This window comes from Aptenodytes forsteri, unplaced genomic scaffold (assembly GCF_000699145.1).
Source record: "Aptenodytes forsteri isolate BGI_AS27 unplaced genomic scaffold, ASM69914v1 Scaffold187, whole genome shotgun sequence".
Lineage (NCBI taxonomy): Eukaryota > Metazoa > Chordata > Aves > Sphenisciformes > Spheniscidae > Aptenodytes > Aptenodytes forsteri.
This window is the reverse complement of record NW_008794084.1, coordinates 953024-964994: the sequence shown is the minus strand read 5'-3', so window position 1 is coordinate 964994 and position 11971 is coordinate 953024. Positions and strand designations below refer to the sequence as shown.

The 11971-nt window shown below is 53.2% G+C and overlaps 1 protein-coding gene across 1 annotated transcript in view; it reads left to right on the top strand.

Annotated features, from left to right (window-relative positions):
• Positions 1 to 4010: 4010 nt before the first annotated feature.
• CADM1 (cell adhesion molecule 1) overlaps positions 4011 to 11971 on the top strand; it is a 314581-nt gene continuing 306620 nt past the window's right edge. Inside the window, exons 1-3 of the mRNA XM_019470503.1 lie at positions 4011 to 4022; positions 4634 to 4664; positions 4835 to 4909. Coding sequence (XP_019326048.1) covers positions 4011 to 4022; positions 4634 to 4664; positions 4835 to 4909 — 118 coding nt within the window. The remainder of the gene's footprint in view (positions 4023 to 4633; positions 4665 to 4834; positions 4910 to 11971) is intronic.

The following is an 11971-nucleotide window of genomic DNA, read 5'->3' as shown; positions in this document are numbered from 1 at the left end:
CGACCTTTTCTATTTTTAAGCTACATCTATGTCAGCCAAGGACCAGCGCATGCTGCTCCCGAGCCGCACATCCCAGCCCAGCTCCCCGTCCTCGTACGCGCGATGGAGCCTGATTCTGGCCAGACCTCCGGGCCCGCACTAGAGCAGTTGCGTTGGCGGGGATGGACCGGAGAGGATGGGGCGCGAAGCCCATTCGTCCCGGTTGGGATGCCGCATCCAGCAGAGAAGAGGGGCCGGCCAGTGCTCGCAGCAAATGGCTCCCAGTGTGAAAAATGATTTAGGGGAGATGGTTTAAAAGTCGGGATGATTAATGTATGTGACTTCTCCGGCATGCTGGAAATGATAAATCAAGGTGGAATGGGGAAGCAGTGCATAAATTCAGAGGGTGTCTGTGTGGGGCTGGCGTGGAGGGTCAGCCTGGGCAGCCCCCGACGCCTTCGTACCAGCTGGCTGAGGCTGCTGCCGGCGAGGATGGAGAGGGTATGCGGTTACCTACGTGCTGCTCCGCGGCCGGGACCCCACGCACGTGTGGAGGCTCTTCTTGCCAAGGGCACACGGCGTTGCTCAGCCAGGTCCCCTCCCATGGCATCCCGACACGGGCACGTGAGGTTAAATTATCTGCACAGAAAGGATCCGGGAGGTGTCCTGGAGCCCCTTCCAGAAACCCAGGAATAATCTGTGAAGATGAAGGAAGGAAAAGGTCTGCGTGTCTGGAAAAGGAGAGAAGCAGGGGGGGAAAGGGAGATTTTATTACTGAAATTTGCCAGAGAGACTCTTTAATAATGTCATTCATCTTTCTGTCAAATGCATCACATTAGGGTAGTGAAAAGGAACTTTGAGAAGATGAATTAAGACCTAAATACGTTAAAATGACTTAAGGAATATTTAAATATAGTACAATTTATTTTTTGTGTAGGCTTGTTTCATGCTGAAGTCTCTCTGCCATTTCAGAGGCCAGTACAAAGCCTGTGAAGTGTGTGTGCGGCTGTGCATAAGCAATGCCACTTCCAATAGAAACGAGACTTAAATCAGTCCTTTCTTTGGACCAGAGATAAGCTGGATGCAATTAGCTGGCACGCAACCGTCACCAGCGGTGAACGCAAAAGCTGAATTCCCCTGCAAAGCTCCCGCGTCCCCGCCGCCCCTCGCAAGGGGAAGCTCGGAGAGGGAAACGTGCTTCGGTGTTGGCTGCTTTTAAATTCCAGTCCACTGGTAACCTTCACCCGAACGCTTCCACCTGCTGCTTCCTCAAGGGGACAGGCGTTAACAAGGGCATATTTATTCTGCTGCATGAGAAACACCACCCTCCTTTGCTGTATTCTAGAAAGAGAAACATATTTCAACTTATCAGCTCTGAGGCCCTGATTCCATACAGCACCGGGTACAGCGCACGGACGGCAGCAGCTCGGGCGGTGCCAACAGCCGAGGGCAGCTCCGTGCCCCGGCTGCAGCCCGGCGGGCACTCGGCTGTGCCCGTGCAAAGTGCCCCTGCCCCTACCAAGCACAGCTAACCGCGCTGCAGGCGAGCGCTAAGGAAAGAAAGAGCCCCCTCCTCCTGAAACATCACTTCTATTCTGGCTCTGAATGAATAAATTTGAGAAAAGAGGGGGCGGGGGGGAACAAAAAGAAAATTGCCTGGAGCTGCTTCTTGTTCTGCAATGTTAGGACTAAAAATAGCTCGGCAGAGACTTTCTGCCTGTCGGTGCTGTGTGCGGAGCAGGCGCCCGCTCCTCCCTGTCACAGGAGGCAGAGCAGTCCCTGCTTCCAGTTATTTATTTATTTGTCTGTCTCGTGGCAAGGGCTATGGTTGACTTTTAGTCTGTTTTTGCTTCTCAACCCTAAGTGCTTCATCAGAGAGTTCTATTGAGACATTTATAAGAAGAAAAGGAAAGAGAGGAAAAGAAGAAAAAAGGGGGGGGCGTGAGGATGATGCTGAAGCACAGAACTCGGTGAATGCAGGATGCGCCGCGCTGTAAAAATTGAACTTTCCTTGCCATACAGTGCTCTTTGAAAGCGCTCAATTATCTCCCCGCGCCTACAGAAAACATTGGAATTGCTTCCCAAAGTCTTTAAAGGCTCTCTGTACAAAAGGCACGCGGCGGCTCCGTGGCGGAGGAAATTAAAAACCCTCAACAGCAACCTGTTTGTTTACCTTGGGAGAGACGGGTTCATGTGGAAACATCCACGCCCGTGCCTGCATCTTCATCCCGGTCTTCCCCGGGGCCAGGTCTGCTCCCGGTCCTGGCTCTCCCTGCAGATGCATGGTTTGCCCAGGGAAAAGGTGGCGTTCCTCTAGTCGGGCAAGGAGAGGGGGCAGAGGACATCCGTCCCCAGTGCTTGAGAAGAGGATGAGTAAAATGAGAGGCGGATGCTGCCGGTTTCGCCAGCGTGGGACCGCTCAGTGATGGAGAGCGCAGGCAGGTACGCGTGTCCTCGCCCGGCACGTCGGCAGTTGCAGAATTAGTGACCGCCCAAGGTCATGAAGTTAACCATAGCTGAATTTAAAAAGGAGCTGCCTAATTTTATGATCAATAATAACATTTGTAAGCGTGCATAAGAGACAGAGGGCTAATCAGCTCCCGCGCCGAGGGTAGCGAGCTAATGGCTGCGGAGGTCGGGAAGGGTTTCCCTCGCGGCTGCCCAGGTGACCCTGTGAGCGGTCGCAGTGTCACCTCCCTCTGAAGCAGGGGACACCAGCTGCTGCCGGGAGCAAGGTGTCAGCCCGGATGGACACCGGCGTGCCGCTCATATCATGTCTGTGTAATTATATTCAGTGCACCGCATCCGTGATTCAAAGCCACCTTGGGAGAGCTGGAGGGCGTCGACTCCGACCGGAGGGAAAGGGGATGCGCGGAGCCCTCCCAGGACTCGCCCAGCCTTCCCCACGCGAGCTGCCCGGTGGAGGGATGCGCTCGCCGCTCCTCCTGCGACATCCCACGATGCGGGAAGGTGAGGGAAGGGGGGACGTTCTCCCTGCACTCAGACTCGATCCTCCCAGGAAAGCATTTTCTCGGCTGGCCTCCCCGTCCCTAACGCTCGGCCGGTATGGCAAAGCCAAACAGAGGGCAGGGAGATTTCAATGCCGCAGCAGCACGCAGCAGCGCTCTCGGTCTGGGTGACCTTCTTGCTGTCAGAAAACGTATCCTTTCTGAGAGTCCTCTGGCTGCAAACATCCCCCACCACCAGCTTAAACGAGACAAGAGGCTTTCGCTGTACGGATAACGTCGTTAGGGCAAACTGGTTTTCTAAGATCATGATTCTCCAACTATTAAACCGCAGGTGCGGTAACTCCAGCTTTGTCTCCTTTCCCAGAGCCGGCTATTACCGGGCACGCTCATTATTATACTGTGCAGAAATCCCTCGGAGTTTTTCCAACATATAATACATGTCAAAACGCAGAGAGACCCCGTTGCCATGCTGCATGCATATTTATGGAGCATCATCCCGGGGCGGGGGAGAGCTGGTGCCGGGTGAGGACTCGCAAACAGCACCCTTCCGCACCGTCAATCTGCCCCGCTTCCTCGCTGCCATCTTATCTTTAGACATAGCCTCCTGCTGAAATGCAAACTGATGAGTTAACAGATGTGACAAATAACTGGTATATAATTGGTGTAACTTGTCAGAGGCATTCTGGCGCGCTCCCACTTGTATGTGTTGCAGTCATGCTGCATTTTAGACTCCCCTGATCTCCGACTCCTGTCTCCGCAGAATATACAAGAAGGATCTGAGCACACGTACACGCACAAACGCGCGCAGGAAGAGAGCGAAAGCTCGCGCTTGTCTTTTACTTCCTAATCAGGAGGCATTATCCTCCCGCCAGCCCGAGCCGCGTGGAAGCTGGGGACAACATGACACAGCCTACCAATGCAACATCGTTTAAAGGCGTCCTGCTGGGTTTAGATTTGATGCCCACCGTTTCCTGGAACGCGATCCAATGTTTGGGGGAAAGCTAGCAGATTAGAGACGATCTGAAAGCAAATGATTTTGCGGAGCGGGAGGGGCTCTCTGGCATGCCCCGGAGGGTGAGAAGGCGATCCCACCTTCCCCAACGCATGCCGGGGCTTTCCAGGGGCGCGTCGGGTCCGGAGGGAGCCCCGGGGCTCCTCTCTCCCTGCCGCCCTGCCACGGCCCCTGACCCTGAGCAATCCCTGGCCGTGCAATCGTGCTTCTGCAGGGGGCCGAGCGCGTGTCTAACATCTCGGCACAGGCTGCTGCTGCGGTGCCTCCCCGGGCACCTCCGTCACCGCCGGTGGCCCTTACTCACCGCAACGGCATCTTCCCTTCTCTCTAGTCTAAGCCTCTCTCCTCTCTGTCTCTTTTTCCTCAGCAGAAACCCATTACTGCCTGTGATATATTTTTGCTCAACCTCAGATAAGTTTTCCCCCTTGCCTTTATTTTATGTCCTCTGCAGGATTTCATGAGCTTTAGAATATTTTGCTTCCTTTTCCTATGATGTGTTTTATGAGGTTTTAATTATTATTGTTTATTATTATTGTGCTTTAATTGTCTGCTTGGGTCCCTCCGAGCCCTTGAGCGAGCAATTTATAAATAACGCTATTTTTATTATTACTATTATTTGTCTAGCTTTCTTATACTCTCCACGTCTCCCCTCTGCCCCTTTCCTCTTTTACAGGCCTATATGTTAAGTTCCTTCATCTCTTCTCGTAAGTCAGACCTGCCGAACCCTCTCAGCTTTGTTTCCACTCAACTTTAATGCGCTTTTTTCCTGCTTTTTAGTGAGATGCTTCGAAGTGTAACCGTGCTGGAGGAGTTATTACCGGGTGTAGCCCTGCAGCGACGAAGCGACCAGCCTCAGGCACCACCTCGGACTGAGACCACGCTGCCCATGAGGAGCTGGGATGGATAACGATCATCGCTCTGCCACGGCGGCAACTGGCTGTCGTTACGGGTGAGCGCTGGGGGACGGCACGCAGCTGCTCTCCCCGGGTACCACCCGTCCCCGGGGCCGTGCCAGAGGGTGATTAACGAGGGGCGAGCGGAGGGGTGGGCTGGGCGATACGGAAATGCTCCCCGCCCCATGGCTGGGGCTCTCCGGCAGTGGGAAAGGCGGCTGCGGGGACCGGCAAGGTGCGGGTCTCCCTCGGGTGCTCGCGCAGGAGGAACGCTGCAGGTACGTGAAGGGGTGCGGGGCTGGGAAGCGAGAGGGGGCGGATGCAGCTCCTTGCAGGGGGTCGGCTCCTGCCAAGAGCTGCTGAGCTACCTGGCAGCAACCTCTGTCTCCTTCAAAAAGGTCGCAGCTTTGCTGGTACGGAAACAACACCTGGGTTTTGCTCCGCTTCTCTGCGGGCGACCCGCTCTCAGCCTCTCCCGAAGCCGGGTACCACGTCGCAGAGCACTGCAGGCTCCTTCGCTTTGCTTTGGTGTTTCAGACTCGAAAGGTGGCCCTCGCCTGGTGCGATGGGCAGGCAGGAGTGAGTGCGTGCGTGTGTGCAAAGCTGTTTCTTTATCCTGGGAGCCGCAGTCGGTAGCGCCTGGGTGGCTGAGTTCATTTCTCCTGTACATTTGCTCTCAATGAATATCTCTGCTAATGAGTTTGCTGGCAGGAACAACTGCATGGACAGCAGTTTTGAAGTCAGTGCCTGCTAGAAATGAATTTTTAGCTCATAAAGACAAGGGTTGTCGACCGAAGCCCGGTGCTAGATGTGCCAGCCGCGGGAGGTGCAGCCGGGACCGAAATCCCTGCGTGCGGTTGGCCACGCAATGACTGGGACACGTGTGGGAGAAAATGATAAAGTTTTGCTCCCCGACAACCAGAGAAGGGAAACAGAGGGAAAACGCACGTTATTGTTTGCTAGATGCCGTTTGCCAGGCTCTGCCTTTGTTCTGTTATCGGAGGACTAACCCGCGATCAGCACCGCGCTCCCTCGGCTCGCTCGAGCTGCCGGGCAGCGTCTTCGTTCCCCCCCAAGCCCAGGTCTCGCATCTGGCAGCTCTAACGAGGGGGAAGCAAATCCAGGCTGGCAAAGAAGCGTACGTCGCACCTCTCTCTGCAGAGAGATTTTTAGAGCCGGATTAAATGGGTTTTGGGAAAACGTCTTTGGGATTGGAGCTACAAATGGCTTTTTGATCAAAACAAAAACGTTCATTTTGAAAACCAAAACTGTTTCATTAAACATGTTTGGGCCTTGTCTGTTTATGTCAGAAGCGATAGTTTTGCCGCGGTCTGAAAATTGAAAACTTTTAAGTGTTCTTCTACCTTGGACTTTCAACGAAAAAGCAAATGCTTTTCAAAGGTGATATGGAAGAATAAGAACAATTAAAAATTTATTTCCTGGGAGGAAAAGGAATTATTAGAACGATCAGCAAAAAGTTCACGTGTCTCTCTTCAGGCAAACTTCTCTCGGCTTTAAAGATAGGCGATCGCATCTGCTATGAATAGAATCGCAGAGGGTCCTTTTGTGTCATTTGAAGCTGGAGAGGGGAGTCCGCCTAGGGATGCAGGAAGGCTTTGCTGACACCTGACATTTGAGGCAACCTGCCCTTTTCCAAAGGCAAACGCCTTAGAAGTATTTTCATGAGCGGTAGCGATAATCAGGCTGAAATCCCAGCTCCCCTGAAATCAATGGGCTCTTCTGCAGTCGCTGTAATCGGGCCAGCGACTCTCTCCTAATCTCCGCCAGGGCTGAATTAGCAGTGCCAGCGTGGGGCAGGGCTGTCGGAGGAAGGGACCGTGGCGATGCCCGGAGCTGCTCGTCCTCAGCCCTTTGGCAGGGAGCCTCCCAAATCTGCGGGCAGAAAACGTAAAGGAAGGAGCGGGGAGAGGGACCAGGGAGAAGAAGGAACATACCGAAGGGAAACGGGTAAAATGATTAAAAAAAAAAGATTCCATGCGCTACAGAAGACTAGAAAGAAAACACGGGCATGTGGAGTAGGACAAAGCAAGCGAGGCAAAGCCCAGACTTGAAAGACCAAAAAGAACGGCAGACCTTATCAAAAATCAAGGAAAGGTGGAGCGAAAGGCAGCCTTGAAGCCGAGGTGCTGTTGAGGAGGTAGGGGCAGAACCTCCCCAGCGAGGAAGGATGCTGCACGTGGGGGAAGAGCCCCAGGAAAAGGCACAGCATCACCCTCCAAACAACCTGCCACCATCCCAAATTTCATGCCGCTTATTTTACACCCGTTAAAAATCAATGTAGCTCCTGGCTGTCTTCAGAACCTAGGAAACAGTTAAACTTGCGTGCCTGCCATGTAATTCAGCAAAAGATTTAAGGACAGGCCGCGACCTTCTTCCAGGGCTAAGACAAGTCAGAGTGAACCTCGGGCACCGCAGCCCACGCTGGGCGAGGGGATCTCTTCCGTCCATGTTGCCTGCGAGCATTCAGCCTTCTCCTGCCCGCTGTGCCGAGTGTCTGGAGCCTGGGGCAGGACCAAACACAGCTCCGGCTCCTGGCTGGCCTGCTGGGGACCATCTCTGCCCGCCTAGGCTCAGCCCGGAGCAGCAGCTGATTTCGGATGCATCTGGGTCTGTGCGTGCGTGCAGAGCTGATGGGAAGGGCTCTCCCAGCACCCTTCCCTCGGGGGGATTTTGAGCACCGTTGGTAAAAATTCAGCATCTTTCATCCAGACGGGCGGCGATTATGCTTCAACCGGCGAGAATCGCCTTGCCGGGGAAGTGGGATCCATGCCCCACCACGACTGGGTAGAAATCTCTTTCTTCTGCTCGGTGAGTCCTCTGTTTTTCCTCCCGTTTCCGAGGGACGATAATCTGCAGAGCGTAAGGTTACGCTAAGCTCCAATTCACTCGAGAGGGATGAAGAGAGGACGTATGGCAGCTCTGTGCTTTGCTGTCATCCCAGCCCAGGCTGGAGCCCAGGGCGGCTTGGCTGGCACCACCCGCGCAAAGCCCGCAGCTCCCAGCGTGTCCCTGAACCCGGCGTCGGGAGCACAAGGCAACGGGTGAACGGCGGTGGGCGCTGGGGTCTGGGCTGTGCGGCTCGGCCGGAGCCTGGATTGATCCTGCTAACAAAAGAAACGCGCGTTTAAAACGAGGCAAAACTAAAGGGCCCTTTGCAAAGCAGAAGCAGCTGGCTCAGCTAATTAAATGTTAAAAATTCCAGCAAGACGAGCGTACCAGAAAACAAACAGGCACGACAGCCAGGATGGAAAGGGTTGGAAAGGATCCGTGCGGTTCCCTCTCTCTCCCCGTATGTGTCTGTATAGACGCTGGCACCTGTGCAGCCATGTGTTCACGCGCCCGTGTCTACGTGCTTTAGGGAGCCTGTTTCCACATGGATCTGTGCGGATCAGAAGCCGTAGGGCTGTGCACCCCCACGTCACCCCATGCCTTCCCTGTCCCCGTTCACGTGTGCCTCTGGCCATAGGCACCCGCAGCGCCCGCCTTCCCGAGGCTGCTGCCAGGCTGGTGCGTGCCCGCCGCGGTGCCCGCGCGGGATGGCTGCCACGGGCAGCTCTGCCTTGCCCGCCTGTGCTGGGAGGCATCTCCATCGGTCTTTATTTAATGGCTTGGGGGAGGGGGGTAAATATTTGTCGGCAGCGGTTTTGCAAATCACCACTTTGCAGAGAGGAAATAAGAGCCATCCATTTGTGCTGGCGCTATTAAAGATTTTCTATAAAGTGCCTACATTTCCAGTACAGCTGAATGGATTTCACTGCAGAAAACTGCTAGGACAGAGAGGCACACTGGGGGAAAATATCATATACAATGATTCACAAACACATAAAAATACCCTTCCCAGCTTGTCTATTCTTCCAGCCCGCAACAAACACCTTGTGACTCATTCTCAAATGTATGGACGCATTTGAAAATGAAAGTTGGATTTGAACATTATTCATTAAGACCTGGGATTAGTTCACTTCTCCATTTAGCTCCGGAAAGCTAGCATGCCAAGTCAGGCTAAAACACATTTTAAGGCTGTCTTGGTCACAAGACAGCTCTAACAGCCACAGTATTTTTCTACATCAATGTTTCTGTATTCAGCTTAAAAAACCCCAAACCTTAATTCCTTGCTCCTTGCGTTGAATTAATCAGGTATCTGAAGGTAGGGGGAGGAAAAAAAATCAACATTTTTCTTGGCAGGCACATTTAACTTGAAGGGCCGTAGCTCTTCCTGCAGACGACAAGATCGCAATGTTTAGAAGATAAAGAAAGGGGATGGAGGGCGTCCACGGAGTGACAGCCGTTTGAACTGGCAATGGCAAAAATCAAGATATTAGTACGGAGCCAGTAGGATGATTTACAGTCACACGTTGATGCAGCATTCTTTTTACAAACACGTTCACTCCCACCTTGGAAGAACTGTTAATGAAAAGTTGCATCAGCTATTCCGACGCCTGTCGCACATAAAGACACTGCCGAATGCTGCTGGACGTTGTGGTCAGAGCTAAGGTTGGGATCAGCACCAGGGCTACGCTGCCGTCCATGAGAGCGAGAGATGTTTACCCTTCGCTGCCGTGCACCAGGGAGCCCCGTGTTCGACGGCAGACGCCTAAGCACCTTCTCGCGGGAGCACGAGCGCGCTGGAGAGGAGTGTGGCACAGGGAATGGCTGAAAGGACGTGAGTCGCGCAGCAAAAATGGCCCAAAGCAGATGCAATGTAGTTCACAGCTTCAACATCTGAATTTCAGGCAAGCTTGTAACTGGCACTGCGGTTACGTGTGAGGCTGCAGCATCCTCTCCTTCCTCTGCCAATGGGGAAAAACAGCACAGCTGTGCTTACTGCTGTTCCTAGGTATATTTAGTCTCATTTAATGACAGTATGGGGCATTTTGATGCAAACATATGGATGATACGACCACATCTTGACGATTACTCAGCTAACCGGTTGTTGTACCTACCCTTCAGATGCCTAATTCTGCGTCGGGGATTTGGAACAGCCGTCCTAGGCGTGCGGGTAAGGTTTCTATTAACAATGCTCTGCCCGTAGGAGATGCCCTCTAAGGTTAGATTTCTCCCAGGCTATCAGCAGAAGAAATACCGTGTGAGTGAGGCACCTAATCAAAAGCAAGCAAGCAGCCGGCATTGCAATGCTCGGGGCGTCGAACGCTCGCTGCCAGCCAGCTGAAGGAGCTATAGGCCAAGGCGGCAGCTCCCCTGCATAACTTCATGAGACCAATACCTTTGTGAGAAGCACAAGCTGCTTGTGGGCAAAGAATCAATATTCACTGAATAAATTATACGCGCTAAATTATTTGCCCAGCTTTGTTGATTATCTGCAGTTAAAAAGTTGGAGAGAGCTGAGCTCCTCCACACATACACGCCAGACGGATACTTGTAGTCAGGAGGTGCTCGGGTTTGGCAGAGGGAAGAGGAGAAATTCCAGCCCCGGGGAGGAGTGGGCTGCCTGCGGACCCCTCTCCCCTCTGGCAGCCCCCGAGGTCAGGACGGGTGGCAGCCCCGTCACGCCAGCGAACACGAAGCTGTAGCGAACAGCTTGGTATGGTTTACTACAGCGTTACTCAGCTAGCTGCAGTTTGATGGTGATGCTCCTGTGTGTGAGGGGGATTTACTGTTAGCTAACTGAGACGAGGTTTATGATATTATCCGTATGTTATAGAGCATTTAATGGCATAAATACAGTTCAGCATAAGCATCAGAGCAAGCGCTCGGGTTGCTGTGCACTGCTTTTCCAGCCCTAATCTCTAGAAACAGTGCCAGTCTGGCAACGGAGGTTGCAGGAGAGGTGCAGAGACCCCCGGGAGCGAGGCAGGGATTTCAGAGATACTGAAATTTGGTTTATTCGTTTCCAATTCAGCTAGGAGGGCAAGGATGATCAGGCAAATATTTGGGGAAAACAGTGTTCTGTAGTTCAAATCTGCTGATATGTAAACGCTGTGAAGATGACCCTGAATATCCAGGTGATTCTCCAAGCTCCGTGTAAGACACCTGACGTGGTTTTGGTCCCATCAAGAGGATGTCCTGGCTTTGTGGTCCAGGCCTTGGCTGCCCCGTGCGCAGAGAGGAAGGGTGCCACTCCTCGTGCGTCTGGCCAAGCTCCGACTCCCTCTGCGAAGAGGAGGGAGCACACGGTGGGTCAGTGTATTGAAGGTCTTTGACTGAACCCAATGATGAATCACAACTTGATGACTTCCTCTACATCAATGGAGCTGAACTGGCTGGGGGAAACTGTTTGATTTAAGAAGAATAGGCCTAATTTTGGAAGTGCTTCACACCCATCAATCTAAGTGAAATTCATTTATCTGAGGCACAGCTGATATGTCTCCCATTTACATAGTATTAAGTGCCTCACAATCCTTGATATATTGAAGCTCACAGCAGGGGAAAAGGATAGCGTTGCTATCCCCATTTCACAGGCGGAGAAGAGAATTTGCAGCGTAATCAAATCAGTCACCGGCGTCAAACCAGTGCTCTGCCCCGAGCCCAGAAATGGCATCCACCTCTTAGAGACGTGCACACCTCCCGGCCACGCTGCGGCTCCGAGGCTCCGAGCGAGTGCAGACAAAGCAGCTGCACATACTTTCGGGTCTGACGTACACGGGGGAACGGACAGAAGGAGCCTTCAAAGCATTTTCCATCTCCAGTCTAACACGGTTTTATGAAGTGTTTGCAGTAGTGTCTCAAAGGCAGGGTTGGAAGGCAGACTGGGAATCACAGCGGTATCTGATGGAAGAGATATTTAGAGGGAAGAGACATATGGCATCTTAAATAAAAAGAACCTACTCAGTGGTTAATCTTCACTTGAAAAACATCCAGGACAGTCTCGTCCATCTACCGTTGTGCTCCCCGCCACGCAGCCTGCTGTCCAAAGATGCAGACGCCGCAGTTAATGCCATTTCTCTTCCCTGCCGCTGCCTGGCTGGGCCAGCCCCTTCCAAACCGCACGCCAGTTCGAGACCTCCCCGAGACACAGCCTGGCAGCGCTCTCCTTAGGGGAGGACAGAGTGCGCTGGCAAGCACCCTCAACCCCCTAATCCCCACCGCCCCGCTCCCCGGAGCGGCTCCCCCACCTTTTACCGCCCCGCTCGCGGCTCTCC